The sequence below is a fragment of the Astyanax mexicanus genome, chromosome 6, assembly GCF_023375975.1.
Source record: "Astyanax mexicanus isolate ESR-SI-001 chromosome 6, AstMex3_surface, whole genome shotgun sequence".
Lineage (NCBI taxonomy): Eukaryota > Metazoa > Chordata > Actinopteri > Characiformes > Acestrorhamphidae > Astyanax > Astyanax mexicanus.
Genome location: NC_064413.1, coordinates 42,648,894 through 42,673,235, shown reverse-complemented (window position 1 = coordinate 42,673,235; position 24,342 = coordinate 42,648,894). Strand labels below are relative to the sequence as shown.

Genomic DNA, 24,342 nt, shown 5'->3' with positions numbered 1-24,342 from the left:
GCTATATCATATACTATGTTTGATGCAGAATAATATATTGAACTGATATTAGGCAATAGTTGCAATTGGGTGCTTAGTAAGCCTTGCATCAGGGATGGTGAACACAGGGTCAGAGTCCAGCAAAGTTTGCTGATTCCTGCTCTAATGCACCAACTAATCCTGGCTGTTAACAGGTGAGTTGATGCAGGTGTGTTTGAGCAGAAAAACCACAAAGCTGTGCAGGAATCTGGCCCTGTTCTTACCTCTGTGCTCTACATGGAACATTTAAAAACAGTGAATTTGGGCATGTTTACACATAGGAGTGTTTTCCCCTTGGTTTGGTTTGTTTTTACACAGGGAAAGATTTAAGCTTTACAAAATGTGTCACAATAAATCACATGAGGACGTTATCTCCACTTAATGGTCAGACTTGTCTGTGGTGAAAATATAAGAATAAGGTTCTGTGTTCTAGAAATGGAATTTGTTCAAAACTGTGGTAATAATCCTACAGAGCTGTTAATCTTTGTTTATTCTGTCCTTCTTAATTTTCAATGAAATGTCAAAAGTCAAAAGTGTGTCAAAAGTATGTCAATGTCAATGTAAAACATTTCAAGTAATTTTTGAGGATTCATTCATTATGAAATTTGAATACAATTAAATAACAACATTCAGAATTATTTGTTATTTGCTATGATTAGAAACCTTACTGAAGCTTAGTGATTACCTGTTCGGCCAAAAATTAGCCTGCTCGCCATCTTTCCATGGCTGCAACACACTGTTTGCATGCAGTTAAAAATACTGCCTGAAGCTATGCTTAAACTCAGCATGTTTCCTTAATATCTGATGATACACCCTGATTATGTTATGGGTTAGTACAGAAAATATTATCCTTAATGGTCCTTTAAGCTTAATGTGGTAAATTTCCCTCAGGGATTAAGACCAGCCTAGGAAACCAACCACAAAATGTTTCAGTGCTCTTGCTTCGTTATTTTATTAATCTAAAAGTTAATTTAAGCCGTCATTAAAACAGCAATGTTAATTAAATGTTCTATTCAGTAAACATCTGTCCAGACCCAGATTGTAAATCTAAACTAACAATTAGAATCCAGTAGTCATAACCCCACTGACATAATGACAAGACTTAATTAGTGTTCTTGCGGGTCAGACAATGATAATTGTTTTTTATTGGTATCATGATAACCCTACTGTATCACTGTAATTGTTTATCATGCCTACACAAAGACAGATCTCTGTTTCTACTCCAGACTGTCCAGGCTTCAGTATTTCATTATTATGGCTGAATCCATGCTGTGTGGATTTGATATGTGAGCTATGAGCTCTGATTCTTTAATCTCTGCTCCGGTAATGTGACTCCCAGGCTGTCAGACTCCTGGAGAGCTTGGCTGCTGACTGAGTGTGAAAGGATTTGTAATGAGAAACCCACCTGCAGGGGGGAGGGCTCTAGGTTTGTGATTGATTGACACATGCCTCATCCAGTCAGAGTGGTCCTAGTGTGGGGGCAGCAGCTGGAAGGCTTCTGTTACTCCTCATCACAGTCATCCATCTTATCTTGAGGTACTTACTCTTGGACAGGAACTCTATGAAACAGACAGGAGTTTTAGCAGTGCTTTATTACAGTGTAGTAACTTACTGTTATACATTACCCCCTTATAACATACTAACATATAATAACATATAACATACTACTAAAGAGTGCAGTGGTTTTAAACAGTATAGAAATATGCCATCTACGACTAGGGCTGGACAAATATTCAATTAAAATATATCACAAAGAGAACATTTCAATAACATTAACATTATATTTAAACTGATTCATTACAGCAAATTCTTTTAAAGGTTTGCAGATTCAGATTTCAGCTGTGTGACAGAATTTCTATTTTTAAAATTGAATTTTCCAGCCACACTCTGTCTGCACTTTTTTTGGTTCACCACATTTTATGGAAACTTCTTTCATTACTTAAATCAAGGCACCTGAGTGGAGCCTATCAAATTAAAGTGTGAGGGGAAGAAGGCGTAAACAACAATATGTATACACCCACATGCAAATGCCTGTTTTTGCTAAAGATCATAACTTCTAGGGCTTGAGATTGTTGGTGTTTGGTTTGTAAGAAGGTGGCATGGCTATATAATAATGGAAGAGGGCTGTGTATTAGCAAGGATCTGGTGATACACATCATGATTATACGTCACCGAAATACAGGAATTTTGTATTTATTGGTGTCAGTTTCACAGAATTTCTTCTTTACCACAGTTTTACCCCATTCCTTTGATCAGCATCACCGAGTGGAGTAATAAAGCAGTACCATTCGTAAGTCAAGTGTGGGGGACGAGTATTTATTCACGTTTCAATAAAAACACTGATATTTGAAAATGATGAATGAAAATGATAAATGAAAACAATGTAATATATCTCAATATTAAAATCTTGTCCCACCAATAGATATAATTCAGTGTGCTGTGATATACTGTGATACTTTAAGGAAGACGATGAATTGCATTTTTTTATTTCAAATTTTAGAAGAAAAAAAAAACTATTATAGCATAAAACACCCTATCATATGCATAAAATGTCAGTAAAAGAAAACTGTAGTGTTTATCCGATCTGAAGAAAGATATACAAGGATTGATACTGTGCTTATAAGAATCAATGCTTTTTTACACCATAATAATTAAAGTACTCTAATATTCATAATTGTACATATATATGAGTCTATTTTACTTACAAAATAGCTGTGGAAATTTGTTCTCCAGAGGCGTATACAGGTAAAGGTGCTACAAAAGGTTTTTGATCAGTGTCATATAAGAACCAATTGTGTTACAAGAGATATGAGAATGTAAAAAAACGATTTTAAAAAATGTAAATGCATAAAGAATCTTTGCAACAACAGCAGGTTCTTCAAATCTTTAAATTGTTTAATTACTTTCATTCACCCACACATCCCTTTATATGTGGTTCTTAATGGAACCAAAAGTGGTTCTTCTATGATGTCTCTGAAAAAAAAATCGGAGCACCTTTATTTTTAAAGCGTGTATTTTTGGCAGGTGTTGGGGGAGCGAATCATCTAACATTCAGACTTGATCTCACTAATGTTCTTGTGGGAAAATAAAGCCTTCCCAGAAAAGCAGAAACTGAACTGCTGCAAAAAAAGGCCAATTTATAGATGAGCTTTGGTTTGATCCAGAAGATGAGCTTACAGGCCATTGGCTTGCCTGATGTGTGTTGTGTTGACTGTGGACTTTTGAGGGCTTGGCACTGCTGGTCTCGGCAACAGATTGCAAAGCCATGAGTCATGTGTTGATGTTGTGTTTTATAGAGACACTGGCCATCTGCTGCCTTTCTCTTAACTTGCACCCTGCAGAAGCCCTTCAGTGAAGAATGAGGTAGTGGTGCAGAGTTTAATGTAGCAGCTTCAGTAGCTTCATTATGACTGATTGTTAGTCTATTCCTATCTCTCATCAGAACATTTTATTGAATTTAATTTTTATTGGAGCGTAACTTTTATAGAAAATGGTAGCAGTTTTAGCTTGTGGAGAATTAAATATATAATTTTGATAATGTTAACACTGGATGCATTGGATTCCCAATTATGCAATTTCACCTCATGATAGTTGCCATGTGATTAGAAATGAAAATGTATTATTTTGTTCATTTTACAGAAATATTTAAAACTGCATAATGCAAGAATTGTTTTTATTTATTTATTTGCTCTTGGGAACCCCATACAGCAGCAGAGTGTAATTCATTTTTACACCATGTCTGTACACATATACACATGTCTGTCTGCCCCAATGCCGTTAATCTTTTAGCATCCAGGGAATCGATGCTGTAATGTGAGAGAGTTGTGGGAGTTTAAACTGAACTAGTCTGCTGATAATGTTAGATACAGTACACAGTACAATAATTGGCTGTTTAATTAGTCTGCTTTTATGGACTGCTATAAACATGCCTTTGCTGTCAAGCTGCCAGATACAAACTTAGTATGGTGTATAAGTGTATTTAAACAGTGGGTGTGTTCTTTTTTTGTACTAATTTCTAATACTAAATACGTATGCAGTATAGGGAAATGTGTTAAAGCTAAGTATATGCGAATATATAAGATGCAGAAACATAAACATAAACAGAAAAGTTTTGAGTTTGGTAACGATGGACATTATTATCCCACAATTTAATGCGAAATGATGTTAAGTGTGTTATATCTTCAGTGCAGTGTGTACATTTTTTAATTGTTTAAAAACAAAAAGTCCCAATCCCTCTAGTTTTTGGGCAGAGCTTTTAACATTTCATACAACTATTTTTGCAGCATAAATGTAAGTTACTTAAAATAAGAGAGACGTAAAATGTAAAACGTATTTAGTATTCATTTACTATGTTAATATTACAACTTTCTTTCTCTTTGTCGAGGCTTATAACTCACTAATAATCTAATGACAGCCTTGGACATTAGAGCAAATAAATACGGTCCGAATAAAGTTATTTTGATTGGGAACCCAATCCAATTAAAGTATTAGCCAATATTGATCCAATCAGATCTTTGGGTTTGTATCAATGACTGTATCTATATTTAACAGTCGTTGGTTTATATAAATTATGTAGCCACACAGTTTAGGTAAGATGTGCTGCTGATTAATACTAACAATTAACGTCTATTTATTAGTAGTAGCAGTTTAAATTGTGAGACATTCTGGAGTGACTTATTTAGTTTCTTAATTTAGTGATTTTTTTCATAAAAGTGAGTGTAAAACACGGCAGTTATGTCATTTCCATAGTGCATGTGTGTGTGGTAATAATTTAGATTTAATTGAATTTAACAGTGGTTAAAGTGTGGTGAGATTTTATAATGTTTTGACTTTTTATTGTCTGCCCAGTGATTTATACCAGAAACATTCTATGGTGTGGTGTTGCCCTCAGGCAACAAACCACTTTTTTAGTAATTACATTACATTAATTCACATATTTATGAGTTTCTTCTGTGTATATTGTCAAAAGACAAGCCTCCATTAAAAAAAAAAACGAGGGGAGAGAATTTGGTTTAACATTCTACCTGGGTAGAATAATTATAATTATAATATATTATACTATAAGATTAACTTAACTTATAAAATGTTGATATCTTATTTTGTTTGCTAAGTACTCCGTTAAAGTGAGTTATATCTGATGTGGTTTGGTTTTGTAGCTTAGTATGTTTGTATTAGCATTAGCTAGCATTAGGATTAACCTAAACTCGCATGGTTCTAAATGTGTTTTCTGTGTGTTTTTTAACACAAATAAAGGTGTGAGAAACTCTTGGCAGCCTTTTAAATATGTAGTGAAAGTATGTGTGTGTTTTTGTTCTGTTGTAGTGTAAACAGAACCAGAAAAGTCTTTTATTTACCTTCTAAAAACTCTCCTTAGTGCTGCTGCTGCTGCCGGCTGAGATGGTGCTCAGAACACAGTGGTTAAATGAAATACTCAAAAGTGGATTTACTTCCTGCCAAATAAATAAGAACTCCATCTATCTTAGAGTTCCAGTCAAAATGTTTGTTTGTGTTGGTAATGGTTCACAATGTTTAAAACGTTCTGAATTGTACTAAAATAATTTAGATTTAATTTAAATGAACGGTGGTTAAAGTGTGGTGAGGTTTGGTATTTACATTTCAATAATTAATATTTTTTATGTTATTATGTCTTTAAAAATAGAATATCATTGAAAAGTAACTTTATTTCAGTAATTCAATTCAAAATGTTAAATGCATATATGATGTATTACAGAGAGAGGGATCCATTTTAAGCATGTATTTCGTTTATTGTTAATGAACCCAAAAATCAGTGTCTCGGAAAATTTGAATATTATATAAGACCAATTGGTACTTTTGGCCGTGTGGGCAGAAAGCCAAGTCCTGCTGGAAAATAAAATCCTCATCTCTATCAAATTTGTCAGCCGAGGAAAGCATGAAACCATCACTGTTTGTGGAAACTTCACACTAGTGTTAGGGCTCAGCCAGTTCCCGCAGCGGCCACCAGAGGCCGCCATAAACCCACCAAGGTGGTAAGAAGGGAACCGGCTGAGAGTTCATTAGAACAGGGATCATTAAGGCCACCTGAAGCCAATCACGCGTCATCAGCCTCAGCTGTGGTACCGTCTTTAAAAAGGCGAGCTTCCAGCAGACTGATGTCGCAGACTTCATGCCCTGTGACCGGTAAACGGTAGCTCCTCGGAGCAAAGCTGAAAAGAAAAAATAAAAGAAGGCCTGCAAGGCTGAAAAGAAAAGATAAAAGAAAGCCTGCAAGGTTGAAAAGAAAAAATAAAAGAAAGCCTGCAAGGTTGAAAAGAAAAGAAATAAAAGAGAGCTTGCAAAGCTGAGAAAAAAAGAAAAAGAAAGCTTGCAAAGCTGAAAAGAAAAAAATATATAAAAGAAGAAAGCCTGCGAGGCTAAAAAGAAAAAAAAAATAATAAAAGAAAGCTTGCAAAGCTGAAAAGAAAGAATAAATAAATACATAAAAGAAGAAAGCTTGCAAGGCTGAAAAGGGAAAAAGAAAAGGAAGAAAAGAAAACAAAATAAGAGAACAGAAAATAAAAGAAAGCTTGCCAGGCAAGAAAGAAAAGATAAGGGAAAGCCTGCAAGGCTGAGAAGAAAAGAAAATAATTTAATTTTCTTGAATTTCTGTTACTATTTCTGTCTTTATTTTATTTCAAACAGAGGCATTATTTAGTTAGCTTTGTTGTGCCGAAAGGGCATTCTCTTGTTTATTTTCCCCTTTTTCTTTGATGCACACATAATTATAGTAAAACCCTTTTCGTTATATCTGCGCACTTGGCTCCTCCCACACCCCTACCATGACAACTAGACCTCAAGCAGCTACTGGTCCCTTGATTTCCAAATGAAATTCAAAATTTACTGATGGTCAATGATGGTTTTGAGAGCCATGTGGTGTTGATCCACTGTGTTATATCAAGTCCAAAGTTAGTGGAGTGTTTTCCTGGAAAATCTTACAGCACTTCATGCTTCCCTCTGCTGACAACTTTTTTTTTTAGAGATGCTGATTTCATTTTCCAGCAGGACTTGGCACACTGCCCAAACTGCCAAAAGTACCAGTTGGTCTTATATAATATTCTAACTTTTTAATGATATTAAACATTTTTGAGATGCACTAGTATTGTCACAAACAAGCGTCTATTAAATAAAATGAGGGGGAAGAATAGGTCTAACATTTAGCTTGGAGGTGGAGTTATCATTTTAAAAACCAAAGCCAAATGGGACGCAATACCAGTAATTAATAAGATGAATATATCTTTTTTTATTTACTAATGTTGCCACATTTGTTGCCACAAGACAGCATTATGCAGTCAGACCTCTTTTTTAGGCAGTGCTTGTTTTTTCCTCTATAAAATAAATTTCATGCCACAGAGGGTTAATACATGTTTATTCCCACAGTGTAGGTAACAGCAATGTTTCTGTAGTTATTCAGACCTGCTTGTGCAGACCCATGTTTTACCAACAGATGGGGACATGCACTTGCTTTCAGGCCCAGGCTGCTCCAGCTTCAGCACTGGGTGTAACTGGGAATGCCTTTGCCACCTTTTGGGTGGCAGATGTGTGGAATATTTGGAGTTTTATGGAGTGAACCTGAATGTGAAAGTTGAATGGTTTGGCACTGAGGCAATAAAAGCAGGTCTGCCTAGAAAAACAAACCACATATGTAACATGCTTCTTCAGTGGAGATGAGTTGACCTAGCTGCGTTTTGTTTGTTATAGCATTAATAATTAATTAGTTTGATTTGAATCAACTGCTATTCACACTCACTATTGCCCATCTCTTTTAAGACGTAGATCAAGGTAAAAAAAAAAAGGGTGCAACAACAAAAAAGCAGATTAAATAAATTCAGATCTGATATAAGTCCACACTGTAGAACTCTAGAAATAGACAGAACACAATTTAAAATAGGGAGAAGTCAGTTATTGTTTTTTTACTAAGAAATGGAAAAGGAATAAAAAGTATAAAATGGAAAAGTATAAAAAGAAGCCTCAAATTTTAGTATTAAAAATTAACTGATTAAAAGGCCTCAAATATTGGAACAATTTACTTGTTATTTCAGTCACTTTTTACACCTCTCTACAGGAATTTTAAACTTGTTGACCTTTTATTTGCCATAAATGTAAATAAATAAAGTACACTATACATTTAAATGTGGATACCTCTTTTAAAAAATGCATTCAGCCACTATGCATATGTAAATGCATCCATTCCTGACACGTGCAAATACACACATGCACACACCGTTTATACGGTCCCTGTAGTAAAGTAGGTGGTCATACTGTACAACATCCTGACTTAAATAATGCTTTTGTAACTGAATGCAATCAAATCCTCACAGCATCAGGAGAGACTGTTACTCCAAAAACAAAAAAAAAAACATGATAAATTCTTCTATTTAAATACCCTAAATTTAAGAATAAACTAAGTCAATATTACGTATCCAATACCCAATCCAATTATTTGTGTTTCTTGGCAAAAAGAGAGAAAAAGTACATTTTCTGAAATAAGTGCAGAGGTGCAATAATGTTTGGCTACGGCTGTATGACACATTTGATTGAGTAGAATGAGCTTAGTGACGGCCCATCTTTAGCCATGTCTTAACAAGGTCACTAGATTGGCTCAGCTCATATTGACTGTAGTATTAATTCCCTGATTGGATTGTCCGATTTTTTTGTATGTACAGGCTAAAGAAAACTTATGTTAGAAAATAAATGTGATGTGAGCTGTATAGGCCTCTCTTCCTCTCTTTTTTCTGCCCCACCATCTCTCTCTCTCTCTCTCTCTCTCTCTCTCTGGGTTCTTCCCATTCACCTCATAGTTGTGCTCTGTCTCCTAGATGAAGTGGCTCGTATGGGTCAGAGGTGTGAGCTGAAGGAGCAGCCGCTCTTATTGGTCAGTAACGAGGTAATTAGTGGGCCCTGGAGTGGGGGGGGTGGGGGGGTTCTCCTGGAACCACTCCTTCCTCCAGCCTCACTCCTGGCGAAGTGCGAAATCTGGCACGCCCTGCAGAGCACCGGGGAAGCCTAATTACAGAGAGCGATGGCAGATTCTGGCCTCTCTTCCTCTCTCCTCATCTGGGGACCTGCTGCTAAAACACATTCTCTGCTTTAATTAGTACCAGGCTAAACAAGGCCTGCATTCTGGCACCAAGCTCCTTTAAGCTCAGGTGTTGTGAAGATCCAAGGCCAGCAGGTGACGCTGCCTTACTTTCTAAGCAACTCTGGGCCCCACTGGAGGGTCTTCCTGTGTCTATGTGGGCTATGGGCAGAGGAGCTGATAGGCCTCATTGCAGGCAGCAAATGAGCTCATTAAATTCTTAGCCTGTAATATTTTATAGACACATAATTTAATACAAAGATTTTTGGACAGAACTTCGTCTTTGTGGTTCCTGTAACAAAACCCTGGAACAGTACTTGAATCAAACGGGAAATGAGGGAAATGACCATAAATCTGAAGGTGCATTGGTGTGCTCAGTTTAGGCTTGCTCTCTCTCTCTCTCTCTGTGAATCATGTTATTCTGGTAAAACGTGGTTAAGAACCACGGGTGACTCAGTGGACGTCATCCAGCTGCTCTAAGAATCTTAGGGTTGGTCATTTCACATGGCGTGCCTTCAGCATTCGGTCCCAAAAGGCCATTCAGATTAAAGTGTTAATACAATGAGGAGATGTTAAAATGACCAAAACACTTAAGGCTCCGGTCAGAAACTGCCAGAGGAGCTCTCACTCTTAGGGATAACTGTAGCTTAACTGAGAAAAATGAATGAGTTTCTGTAGATTTTAGTGCCTCTGATGTTGGAACCGCTGCAGTAATTTATGTTGAAGGTTTTAATGGACCATAAAATGGTTTTGGAGCACCACGGCTAACTGGCCTATGTTGTGATGAGATGTGTATTAGTTCAGAAATATTATAGGGTATTTTCTTGCTGTGTCAGAGAACTTAGAGACCCTAGTTTTGATTTCTGTATCTGGTGCTGTTAGAATGTCTAAGGGCGTAAAAAAAAAGTTACTGATCAAGTACGTTGCATCAGCAGTGACTAGTGAATTAGCTGTGCTAATTTGATTTATTTTGTCATTCATTCATTCATTCATGCATTTTTGTTATTTGAAAATGAATATTGTTTGTTTTTTGTTTTATTTAAATGTCACTTTTTGAGTGACACTAATTTGAAGTGTGATGTCTATTTATTGTTGGTATTTTATGTGGTCAAAATGTAACCTCCAGTCATACTGGTTGTATTTAGTGTATTTTTTAAAGAGTCACACCAAAATAATTGAATCCAATTAAATCCTGATCAAATTTGAGATTTTATGATCTATAAGGGGCACTAAAAATATTATTTCAATCTGCTCCAACCTAATGATGGTCAGGAATGACCTTTTCCAAAATAAGGCGCACCCCCATTGCTGAAATTCTATTAACCATTAAATTCAGCCAGTAGTGCTCTGGCAAAACTATTTTTAAAAGCTTATTTTAAGGGGATCTAAATTATATATAAACAGTAATAAACACACGCTAAGAACATGTGCTTCTTTAGCCGATGTTTATTACAGGAGCGGATCAAACTCTTTAGGTTTTTTTTTTTTTTTGCATAGATCCCTTTCTGTTTTTTCTCATATACAGGACCAGTAAAAAGTTTGAAGCTCCTTCTCATTCAGTGTTTTTCATTGTTTTTAAATTTAATTTATTTTCTACATTGTAAATGAATATTACAGACACTATTATTATTGCCAACTATGATCAGGAGGTCGCTGGTTCGAATCCCAGTCATGCAGCTTGCCATCAGATGCTGAAGCCCAGAGAGCACAGTTGGCCTTGCTCTCTCCCCATTAATACTCCAAATGGTGATGTCAATCAGCACAAGGCGTATGTGAGCTGATGCATCGGAGCCAAATAACTTTGCTTTTCCCTGTGATGCTATATCAGCAGCAGTGTGAAAAGAGGCGGTGGCTGACTTCACATGTCCTCAAAGAAAAATCTAAAGTATAAAACACTTTTTGTTTAAAACATAACTGTATAAATTTAATGTCTTCAATATTAAATTTACAATGTTAAAATCATAAAAAGAAAAAAAACATGGTGTGTCAAATCTTTGACTGGTACTGTATATCAGTACTGATATGCCATCTCTAATTTTACTTGGATTGATAACACCATTTCTAATCCGATCACATATCTAATATCCAAGTTTTTAGGCTTAAGTCACTAAGTATCAGTGATCAGCGCTGCCTGCTGTAGAGAGATGTTCTGCCCTCATGCTGTTGAGGTTAATGAGGTCTTGCTTCGGCCAAACTGTATCTTCAGTTCTGTGGAACAAGGAGTCTTTTTCAGCCTCTGTGCACTGGGGGCTCATTTAGGGCACCTGGAATGCATCCTCCCAAATCTCAGCGGAAATAATAAATTTGAGGAGCAGTTACTGGTGCTCCCAGAGTTGCACCTGGTGGAGCTAATTACTGCTACCCCATGCCCCCCCACTCGTCTGGCTCCTCCAAATTTAGTCCACTTTAGCTGGGGTGAGGGGCAAGCCCAGCCCAGCTCAGCTCAGCACTGGTTCTCAGTCAGCATCAGCTAATGACAGGAAGGCCTGGGATTACCTCTGCTGGTCGAAGTGGGCGGTTTCCTTTGCTTTAAGTAGTGTTAGGCCTACTTTACTACTCTACTATCAAACAGGTCCTGTTTATTTGATTTTTCGTGGTAGTGTTCTATGATGATGCATTGCTTAAATGTGTTTCTATAAGGTTTTTAGTAATGAATATAGTCTGCAGGTCCTGTCTGAGACTCCATGGTGGTTTTGCATGTCTGGAATTTAATCATAAGCCCTAATTCCCATTCCCAGGCCTTGCTGTAAAAATGTCATTGTGACGAGGGCCACACGATGGCATAAGGATAAAAAAGGATTTAGGGAGGCACTCATGTCTGAACAGTATATCGAAGGTTTAGTAGTTAGTAGTAGGGCCGGACTGATATATAGATAACAGATCATATTGATCAATACAGAGATCGATATTAATATCTTCTCAGTATCCGACTTAAAAGCACAAACCAATAAAAAAACATATAAAACTTTTCCGGTTAATTTCATATCACAGTGATATTAAACATTTAACATGTAGACTTGAACACAAAATAACCACTATCATGTTTAAAATAAAATAACCTTGCTTGCAGCAAGACACAGCTTACATACTGTACAATTGACACTGTAAAGCACACTGAATCCAGTAATATGAATACTCTTAGGTGATCTATAGACATACTAAAATGTTTTATATTATTTAAAACCTCTGGAATATAATCAAGAGAAAGATGGATGATCACAAGCCATCAAACCAAGCTGAACTGCTTGATTTTTTGCACCAGGGGTGGCATAAAGTTATCCAAAAGCAGTGTGTAAGACTGGTGGAGGAGAACATTCCAAGATGCATGAAAACTGTGATTAAAAACCAGGGTTATTCCACCAAATATTGATTTCTGAACTCTTAAAAATGTATGATTATGAACTTGACTTTTTTGTTATTTCAGCCATTTCTCATTTCTGCAAATAAATGCTCTAAATAATATTTTTATTTGAAAATTGCGAGGAATGTTGTACGAATTTTATAAAATAAAAAAAAATGTTCATTTTACTCATACATATAAATAGCAAAATAGAGAAACTGATTTAGCAACTAAAGTGGTCTCTTAATTTTTTACAGAGCTGTGTATTTTATATATTATTTATGTTTATGTCTTCAATTTCCCAGTACTTTATATTAGATCCCTATTTATATTTCACCCACTGTCTGTTTTGTTTACCCTTAGGATTGCTACTAAGTTTTGTGCAATGACAATAAAGCTATCCATCCATCACATGATAAATTCGGAGTGCATGTTGGACATTCCTCTTACGTAAAATATAAAGTTAAAACCTACGTTAAGCAGCAGTGTACAGGTATGTGCATCGATGAGGTATATAGAGTGGGTGAGACAAAGAAAAAAAGACAGACCACCGTAGTGGACCACCTGTCTGTGTGGTGGACCACCTATTTCTTAAGCTAGGGTTGGTTCTGGCTGCAGGCCCCTGATTGGCAGAGGGCCCTGGGGGAGCCCTGCAGGGACTCCGGACGTAAGCGTGTGATTTACAGAGTGTGTGGGGGGATTGATCCACAGCTAATTGCGTGGCTGTTGAGAAGTGTGTGTGTGTGTGTGTGTGTGGATGGAGTTTTTGTAGCTCTAACAGTTTTCTGCTTGTTACGAGTGCAGGACAGTCAGGGTTACTCCACCCACTTCTGTATCTGGGGTCTCTCACACACCCAGACACACACTTCGACATGCATACCCCTCCCTCTGTTCTTCAGCTGATGAATAATGCTGATCTTAATGTGTCTGAGTGTGTGTGTCGAGGGGGGGGGGGTTGTACTGGAAAGTGTCTGATGTCCCTAATGAAACACTTCAGTAGTAGTACATACTGGTTTGACACTCGAGTGGTAGAGGTGTAGTGTTTCCCAGGACAATAAAATATATATTTTACTGCCTTATGATAACTTGTTAATGTTTCCATATTGATTTTTTAGAGCAGTTGTTTTCAACCTGTGGGTTCTGAACACAGTGGGCCATTGTGGTACTGCCAAGGAATTTATTTCCAGGAAATTTAAGAGCATTTCTATTGGTCCATTCCTTATGAAATTCTGCAAGATTCACATTATGCAAAATCTTAAAAATGTGAAAATTGTAATAACATTTTCCTTTTAACCTGTTTGTATTGCACATATTTACCTAATAGTAATTCTTAGAATGCACTAGACATTGTGGAGCATAAGAGATCTTCTTTTATTTATGTATTTGAGATTTTAATATTAAAAAGTACCATGTTTTATCATAATTAGGGATGCACATTTATTTTGAAATCATGTTAGCATCATGTTGCCAATTTTTTTTGTTTTGTTTTGTTTTTATACAGTTTTCAAAACAAAATTTGATGATTGTGCATTCATTGAACTCCAAAAGAGTAGAATGCTAAGATATTGTTGGATTGTGCTCTAAAAATAAACAGTCTAGATAAGAGTGTTTATTTTATTGTACTATTCGGTCATTCTTTTTTGAGTCTTGGTTCCTCTCTTGTTTCTTCATCTTGCTCTTATGGAGTTTTTCCTGCTACTCTCACAGCTGGCTTTATTAACTGAGGCTCGGACATAGTCTGTGTCCTTTGTGACAGCACACAATGTGTAGAGCGTTTAATTGATAAGCTGGAATTGGACTGGACTGAATTGAACTGAAATATACTGGATATCAGCATCTGCCCATGCATATGCATTTGAGCTAATTGGTTAGCTCAAAACTAATCTATGCTTATGTTGAATATGCTTTTGTACTTAGATGAAATAAAATAGGGATACTGTACAGTATGATGATCAGCTGGTGCAGACATTACCTCCAGTGGTCTGAGTGACCACTGGAGGTAATGTCCTCTGTACAAGCAGACGTTGCCCGGGTGACTACCAGGTTGTTGTGTCTGCATGCCTGCGTAATTATGAGGTGCTGGAGAAGTGTGTGTGATGCCACGCTGGCCGGAATTGAGCTGCAAACACACACAAACACGCACACACACGCACACAAACACCCTCACTCCGGGGTGCAGTGTGGTTCCTGCAGAACTGAGACAAATATGGTTTAGTTTAAACAGGCAGAAAGCAGTGTGTTTATTCACAGCAGCAGCATAAAGAGAGGCATTGAGATGCATCATGGGGTGCATGTTTGTGTGTGTGTGTCTAGGTGGAGGCAAAGCCTCATTAGATGAAGTCCCCTTTTGTGCAGCGTTTGTGTTAATGGTGATGGAGAATGCCCAGAGAGATGGGCATCTGAAAGCGATTACCCTTTCAGCACAAAGAGAATGTGGGTAGGGGACGTGAGGATCTGGGACCTGCAGCAGGGGCATCAAAAAGGATCTTGTTGCAAAAGAGTTATCACATAATGTTGGTGTGAGGCCTGATAGCAGCAGTGATAAGGATTTAGCTAAAGAGCTGTTTACGTAAAAAAAAATACTCCAATGTTTTAGCAAAATATCCACCTCCTGCAGATCTGCAGTGTAGTGTTTAATGCTGTTGTCACAGGAAGTAACATATACAGTAATATAGTAGTATACAGCTTTTGAAATAAATAAGAGACCACTTAAAAAATATTAATTTCTTTGATTTTACCAAATTGAAAACCTCTGTAATATAATCAAGAGGAAGATGTATGATCACAAGCCATCAAACCAAGCTGAACTGCTTGAATTTTTGCATCAGGAGGGGCATTAAGTTATCCAAAAGCAGTGTGTAAGACTGGTGGAGGAGAACATGCCAAGATGCATGAAAACTGTGATTAAAAACCAGGGATATTCCACCAAATATTGATTTAAAACTTTGTGAAAATGAACTTGTTTTCTTTGCATTATTTGAGGTCTGAAAGCTCTGCATCTTTTTCAGCACCAAATAAATGCTCTTAATGTCTAGATTTTATTTGGAATTTGGGAGAAATGTTGTCTGTAGTTTATAGAATAAAGCAACAATGTTCATTTTACTCAAAAATATACCTATAAATGATTCAGAAACTAAAGTGGTCTCTTATTTTTTTCCAGAACTGTATTCATATCATTGTCACATACGAAGAGTGCTGTTTCAAGACTGTTGCAGGATGGGATACATTGTAAAAATCTGGCAGGCAAAAATGTACTGCGTTCATTAAATCTTTATATCTAAGATTGGAATAAAATAAATAATATGTCATAGAAAATGAAGACAAAACTAAATTACATACACGATTTACAAGTTTGTTTGTTTTTTTTTTTCAGAAAAAAGCCCATTATTATTGAATGATTTAAATTTTGGATGCTAAATGAGAAATCCTGATCCACTATGTGAAATGCTCCACAGACCACCAGGTTTAACTTGTTTAACTATGTTAACACAAGGGGGCAGTATTCTCACATAACCCATATGAGTCCATATGATTCAATAGACACCTTTAAGAAAGCCTTTCTCCACAGCACTGATCCTGGATCAGAGCTCGGCTTCCCTGTGTAAAGTACAAGGTGTTAATCTGACCCCAGGCTGGTTGTTTTGAGGTATCTTCTTCTCACACCAAGTCAGCAGGGCTGCATAACTAAAAGAGAGAACAGCAGTTGGTTCCTGGAAGCAGAGACTACCCATGAAGGGCAAACCTGGCATGTAGCAGACCAGATGTTTGGACTGCACTCTGCAGAAAGCCCAAAGAGTGTGTCTAATGTGGTCCAACATGCACCCAAATGACTAACTGTTTTTTTCGCAATTAAGGCAAAATGAAACCAAAACGCCTGGAAAGGCGAACCGTGTGACTCCTCTTTCCACATATTTAGCGAGGACCTCTGACTAATTCTGCCGTTAATTTGCATTTAATGACAAAAACTTTATTAATGGGGGTAATTGCCATCTGGGAGTGATTGGGGTTTGGTGAGTGGTGATAAATCCGTGTAGTTTTAGAGAACCACTGGGTGAGACAGTGGAATGAGTAATATATTGAGTAAGGCCCATGGAGGCCCTGAATCAGAGAATTATGTAGAGCCTATTTGGAAAGGTCCAGGTTTCCTCTGTAGACCCAAAGTCTAATCTCTTTACAACGCATGTTATCCAATTAACTAAACTGATCCTGCTTTACAACAGTTCTTACAACTCAGTCTCTCTCTATTTCTCTCTCTCTCTCTCCTTAGACACAGACCCTCGTGTGCTGGAGAAACAGGAGCTGCAGCAGCCCACATATGTTGCACTCAGCTACATCAACAGGTGATACATCTCATCTCACACACAGAGTTACACCATATCCACTGGACATATCACATATAACATATTAAACATGTACACTAATTAGACATAACATTAGCACTGCTGAACGTGAAGTGATAAACATTGATCTGTCTAGGGATGGGATATATTAGACAGTAGGGTGGGCGATATGGCCCTAAAATAATATCACAATATCATGGTATTTTTTTTTAGATAACAATACTCTTGGCGATATGACAAAACACTATAAAAAAAAAAAGAATACACTACTGCAACAAAATGTATTATTGCATACGATATGATGTGGCACCCCCCTAACTGAGATATCAAAAAATACAATAATTTTATCAGATTTGTAACAGAAGTCAATGATCCAGAATGTCATGATACCAATAATGCACTCCAAATATCTCAATGTATCCAGGATTAAAGTAAAATAAGTTTTACTGGACATATTTAATCTGTCTCTTGTAGATATATAATGGGAAATAAGAACAGTATGAATTTTTCTTTTGCTAAAAAACAAAAAAAAATTTGTACCCTAATGTGATAATTAGTGGTGGTGATATGGCACAATATTTCAGGGTATAATATTGTTCACGATATTGAAAAATGATGATGCAATACGGAAAACCCCTATTAGGCAGCAAATAAACAGTCAGGTCTTGAAGTTGACGCGTTAAATGCAGATTGCAGTCGCATTAGATTCAAACAGAAATACAAGAACTTTTACATTTTGATGGCTAGATGACTGTAACCTGCTTTCAAAACTTCAACTTAATCATTTCCTGATTCTCTGGTTGTAAGTTGTCAGTTTCACACAAAATATAAATGGATGCACAAATCCACCAATTACAGATGAGAAGCAGATGATGGACACACAAATCCACAAGTCAGACAAAGCAAGAGGCAGGAGAAGCTTAAAGATATGAATAGAATCAATCTAAAAAATGAATTTAACATGCCAGCCTGTTTGTAGATTTTTTGGCCACTTCTGTTCTCTTCAAAAGTTAGCGAAATATGCAAATTAGCCAGCCGTTCCCAAACGTTTGCAATCAAGTACACCTCAAGTGTCCAACTTAAGTTCCTTCTGGACCAGAGCTCTGTAAAGGTTGTAAAGAAAAATTGACCATTCACATTCATGTCACATGTCCATGGATCAGATACAAATCCGATTTGGGACCACATATGGAAGTGGCTCAAATCTGATTAAAAAAACTTATTTGACATGTACACACAGCCATGAAAAAATCAGATCCGAGCGACACTGAGCAAAAAAATCTAATTTGTGTCACTTCAGCCTGGTAATGTGATTGCGGCCTAAATAAGCTGTGTCTGCAATGCTTGCAATATAAAGTAGCTAAATGCATTAATTTGAAGGGATGTTCACAAACATATGGACATTTACTGTTCATTAAAATAAGATCAACTTAAGCAATACTGTATTGTCATGCATGGCAGTGTTTTAGATTCTTTTGAACAATTTGAACCAGCCTCTTTATGGCTCTATTAACAGACTTGCGCTGGAACAGCACTGGAACATACATATGCTCCTCAGACTGCATTACATGCATCAGCTTGAGTTATGGCATTCTGTGTGCAGTGCACTTTCTCTATGAATCCATTGAGATGGAAGAGTAAACTGGGGGCGGGGGGGCTCATATATTGTTGGACTGGTGGCTTATGTAATGAAGAGGAGCTGCTTCTGTCTCCACTTGATGTGGTTTCAAGCTGTAATCTGTTAATTTCACCCCGGCTTTAACAATGTCTGTGTGAATGTTTTATTTTTATGACACACATTTATTACAGCATTTACAATGTTGCAAAACTGCTCGCGCTGAGTGGTGACATTTGATATGAGAGAGACCACAGCAGATCAACTCTTTACACATACGATCATTAAAAAAGAATTAAAAAATGCTTTTCATCTCTCGTTCTCTGTCTTTTTAGGTTTATGACCGACGCAGCAAGGAGAGAGCATGAGACTCTGAAGAAGAAAGTTCAGCCAAAGCTTTCCCTCTCTCTGACCGGCAGCCTATCTCGAAACAACGTGTCTACACCTCCCCGACACAACAGCGGCAACCTCACTCCACCTGTGACCCCACCCATCACGCCTTCTTCCTCTTTCAGGAGCAGTACCCCCACAGGTACACACCGTACACGCACAGATTCATAGACCCTAAAATAGAACCTTGTGGGACTCTAATGATTACTGAATAATCACAAGAATTCCTGTTATGAGCAATAATTAAATCATGTTAAAGCAACATGATGCAGCATTTTTGTAAGAAGAATATCACTGCTCTTCCGGGCTCAACTCACTCAACTCATCTGGCAAAACAATCACAACATGAGTCATATCTGTTTAAGATTTTGTAATATTACTCTAATGCTTCAGTCAATATGACTCTTTTCCATGAGATATCAGTTCTGTATCTCTCAGCTTGTCAAGAAATGCATGTGTAAAGCATGTCCTTTAGTAATTGCTCAAAATGTTTAGGCAGTTTGCTACTTTTCTGTAGTGAATTAAAAGTAAATTACACTTTCTGACTGTAGGGGGAGTGCAAGAGCAAAAGATATCCAAATAAAAAAGTCCCATGCTTCCCTTTGGAGAGCAGATAATGCAATTTTCTTATTAATTCAGATTATGTTTACTGACAAAAGTGATATTATCGAACTACGAGTTGTGTGTTTACTCTTCACTTGCTGAAGCATTCTTCATTTGCTCTCTGTTTTCCCATGGTCCTTGGTGGTGCGTCATTTCTTCTCCATTCACCACAAATTAGAAGTTTTCAGGGCATTTTATTTGTGTGGGTTTGGAGAGCAACCCAAATAGTCTCCTAGTTGCTGGCATCGTACTATTACTGCGCATTAACCCATAACCCTTCACAGGATGCTTAGATGTTTTTCCATAAAAGCACAATGGCAGGCTGTCCTAAGGGAGAGTATGCTATGGTCCAGAGTAAGATCATTATGCCCAGCTGGAGGCCCCTGGGAAATGTAGTTCTTTGGCTGTGTGCTCCCTGCAGGTAGTGAATACGATGAGGAGGAAGCAGACTATGAAGAGTCAGACAGTGATGAGTCCTGGACCACCGAAAGTGCCATTAGCTCCGAGTCCATCCTCAGCTCCATGTGCATGAATGGAGGCGATGAGAAACCCTTCGCTTGCCCGGTGCCTGGCTGCAAGAAGAGATACAAGGTAAGGAGCGGATGCAGACATACTCTACCATGTGAGACAGGGCCTGTAAGTGATATTGGAACAAGGAATGAGTGAGTGAGTAATCAGTAATTTGGACAAAAGCGACAGAGCAAAACCATCTGTCTCAGAGGGACGTTCAGGAAAACTGTAGTGCTGCAGACCCTGAAACGCAGCGGGGATTATTTGAAGCTATTGATAGAGTGGGGCTTGAGGCTGATGAAAGCTCTGAGAACAGACTCCTGTGAGGCATTTTGAGTGGGAATGCTTTTGCATGCGAGTAAATGTAAATACGGCCATGCAGTCCACTTAAAGGGCTGCATGGTTTTATGGCTTTTTCCGCTGGCATCTGGTGCGCGCTGCCGCAATGAATTATGTACAGCTTGAGTGAACTGTATTCATTAGGAGGCACAGGAAGTGGCTGGTGACAGTCACAAGCAAGACTTTCCATGTTCAGATAGGCCGTCAGACGTGGAATCAATTTGGCTGCTTCCCTTCGTACCTGGTCTTGCCTCCGGCTGAGTGACAACTTACCAGTCTTAAGCCTACTGTGTTCACCTGTACATGCAATGAGAAAGTGATGCTGCATGTTATGGCCAAACAGTTGTTATTTGGGGTTATCATAAGCGTGACTGCATCTAACACTTCGTAACAAATCAGCAGAGCTTGCAGATATTTCTTGACAAAACTAGTCCAATATACAGTTGAGGATGTGTTTAGTACAGTGGTGCACAATACCACTGTGTGCTAATTGGCCTTGCAAAATCTATTCAAAATAATAAATGTATTTTTTTGCCACCAAAAGGCAAAAATGTAAAAAAATAAATAAATCTTTAAAACTGCAGTCAATGTAAATCAATGTGCATTGCTTTATTCCTAGTCATTATGGAGCATTTCTATTGGTCTAATGGTCATAAAATAATTGTCAAAATGACAAAAAGATTTAAATGTTGTAAAACACACCCCAAAATAGAGATATCAATGTTTTTGAATGCAAACACATTGCCATTACATTGTACCAACCCATATTATCCCTGAAAGCCTTAATGCTGAATATTCAGCATTTGCACTGACAAGGTGGTGGTGTAACAGTGTATGTTGTGCTGGTACAAATGGTACGAATGGACCAGACACAGCAGTGCTGCTTGAGTTTTTAAACACTGTATCCACTCACTGTCTACCACTCCATTAGACACTCTTACATAGCTGCTCCACCTCTTAGATGTAAAGTCAGAGAGACCACAGACTGTGGTGATTCTTTGGGGTCCTGACCATTGACACACAAGTTAAAAGGAGGATAGTAAAGTATGCAGAAGAACTACAGACTAGTTTATTAATGTTATGACTGATGTGTACTTAAGCATGTGTTCTGCATAATTGTGTTTTGCAGAATGTGAATGGTATCAAGTACCACGCCAAGAATGGCCACCGCACTCAGATCCGTGTGCGGAAACCCTTTAAGTGCCGCTGTGGGAAGAGTTACAAGAGCTCGCAGGGTCTCCGCCACCACACCATCAACTTCCACCCCCCGGTCTCCGCTGACATCATCCGCAAGATGCAGCAGTAGAGCGTCTCTCTGTGCCAACAGATTCTCACACAAACACACACACACTCTCACACACACACTCTCTCTCATACACATCCCATCACCAGGAGCTGTTGCCACGTATAAAGATTCTGACCTCCTACTCCTCCTGCTCTCATTCCTCCTCTCCATTTACTCTTCCACAAGGAAGACTCTGTCCCCTCTCTCCACCCCTCCATGAGGAATCCTTCACCCTTTCATTTTACTCTTCCCTGAGGAAGACTCCCTCTATCTGCACATCTTTTCATACCTCCATTAGGAGGTTTTCTTTATATCCTCCTTTCATTCCATCTTTTCCTGAAGAGGAACCTATTTTTATCTTGTCTTTTAATTCTATGCCTCTTCAAGAAGCTCCTGTGTTCCCATTACACTACACCTTGAATTGCATGCATTTATTTTTCCATTATTTGTATCCTATTATTGTTTCTCTGCCTATTTGAGATGATGTATCGTATTAGAGTTCACAGTTTTGTACTTTTGCACATTCAACTATCATTCTTATTGTTATTCTTATTTTTTTTGTCTTGTATTACTATTGATATAAGGTGCTTCTTGTAAAATAATTATGATATGCTTGGAGAAGATAGGGCTTGGCATCATTGTGGGAGACGTTCCCAAAAGTTGCTGTCCCCTCTAGAGGTGGTGCATGATGTTTGCAGAAGCTTCAGATTGAGATGAGTCAAAGCCTGACCATAGCCTGACTCTGGTGCTTCTGGCCGTGGTTCCTGTTTTACGAAAGGATTCTCTTATAAAAGTTAGGAGATACGCAAAGAGGAAGGGCATAAAAAGCCTGAATGTCAATGTTTAAACTACCCAATACCTATATAAGCAACATTTTTAGTTAGAGATTGTAAATAAATATAAATATATATAGACTTTCATGATCAGATATTAAATCTATACTTTACCCCCAAATCTTATTTTTTACATTTTAATTCCATTTTTTACAAAAGGAAGAGAATGATTAAGTATGGAAATTCATTTTGGGAATGTTTTGGCCCCTGTTTTGTTTGCTATCCTTGGACACATCCCGTTCCTGTACCTAACCTAACGTAATCTCAGGTGACAAATTGCCAGCATTTCAGAATTGTTCTCCTGCCCATGCTCTCTGATGGTATTTTTTTCAGCCCGCTGTTACACAGGTCCCAGGTCAGCTGTGGCTGGTGTGTTCTAGAAACTCTGGAGCCTTCTAGAACTCCATGGCTGAATCCATAACCTGGTGAAATACCTAAAGCACTTTGTAGTGACTAGTTGCCAACATAGTTAGGAGGTTTCCCAGTTTCCTATTGCCAATCTGTCAGGAACAGTCTTAGGGTCAACTAAGTAAAGTTTAAGGACTAAACGTGCTAATCTGGGGGTTGGTGTATCTGTACTAGCAAATTTATTTTCTTTTTAACCAAGGGAATTATTTTTTATTTTTTTAATATTATTTTTCCATTAGACCTCCAAAATATGTGTTGGTTACTATTATCAAAAGGTGGTTGCCTTCAACTGTGGGAGACCACAGCATTCCAGTACAGTATACATGCGTAGCTTCAAGTGTAGCCAGGTGTTTGTATGATGAATCAACTCAAACTGATTATGTATTTGTCCTCTGATTCTGGCTGACCTCTGGTGTTCTTTCAGTGGCCTTTCAGATTGACTTTAACCCTTGTAGACAAGGAAGCTAATGGCGCTCCCAATTATGAAGCAGCAAGAGGAGTTGGCCATTACTGTCTCAATGCTTTGATTTGAGCCTGTTTACACCTGACATTAACATGAGTCATCATGCCATGCTCCCTCTATTTCATGCTTATTTGCCCATACGTTTTGTTGAATTTTGAATTTTCTAAAATATTTTGTTACGATGAGAACCATCTATTGTTTCACCGCATCGTAGAACCACCATGGTTCCTCTAGTGTTCAGTCTCTTGGAATAGTGCAATTTTGAAGGAAAACAATGTTTACAGAAAGTAAAACAGAAATTATGCATGTCAATTAGTTTTTACGCACAAACTTTATAAGGTCACCCTGGGGAGGCATTTTTTTGGGAGAGTGTAAAACAGAATGTAGATAACATCAGGATACAAAAACACATGTTTACGCCAGGTGTAAACAGGCTCAGTGCATTTTGGAGTTTCCGTTTTCTGCCTGTTCTATTAATTATGGGAATTTATCCCAAAGAACCGGGTTCTCAATTCTCTCCAGAGTTACAGTGAGCATTCTGTCTGTTTTTGCTTTTGCATCCTAACAAATACAGTTACAGTTGTACATGAAGACAGCCTGATCCAAGGTTGTACAAGGATCCTTGTACTCTGGAAGTCTTGATTAAAGGCTGATTATGTGCTGTAAGGAAGAGTTGGGGTGGAAATCCAGAGAGCAGCCAGATCAAGGACCTGCCAATCACCCATCATGACTCATCACTGCATGGACGTCAATGTTGTAATGGAACTGCGTTATCTGTTTAGACAAACAGTGTGACAGTATTATACTGCCAGTCTGGAGGGAAGTGAGTATTTGACATGTTGTGCATAGTTTATGTATTATGTCTCTGTGTAAGTGCATTAAATTATATTTTCATATGTTTCTTCAGAAAGATGTTCCTACATGTAATGAAGCTGACACCAGAGGCTGTTTTAAAATTGGTGACTTTCAACAAAACTGACCAAAAAAAGGTGCTCCATAAATGTAAACCTGGTTCCAATTTAAATATTAAATAGCCTCTGAGGCGTGTTTGGAGAGAGTTGTGTGTGTTTTGTTTCTTTGGAACTAATCACAGAATATTTGCAT

General features: G+C 37.8%; 1 protein-coding gene across 1 annotated transcript in view; it reads left to right on the top strand.

Annotated features, from left to right (window-relative positions):
* jazf1b (JAZF zinc finger 1b) overlaps positions 1 to 24,291 on the top strand; it is a 29,816-nt gene extending 5,525 nt beyond the window's left edge. Inside the window, exons 2-5 of the mRNA XM_049480633.1 lie at positions 16,720 to 16,792; positions 18,743 to 18,939; positions 19,822 to 19,991; positions 21,379 to 24,291. Coding sequence (XP_049336590.1) covers positions 16,720 to 16,792; positions 18,743 to 18,939; positions 19,822 to 19,991; positions 21,379 to 21,555 — 617 coding nt within the window. The 3' untranslated portion in view covers positions 21,556 to 24,291. The remainder of the gene's footprint in view (positions 1 to 16,719; positions 16,793 to 18,742; positions 18,940 to 19,821; positions 19,992 to 21,378) is intronic.
* The last annotated feature ends 51 nt before the right edge of the window (positions 24,292 to 24,342 follow it).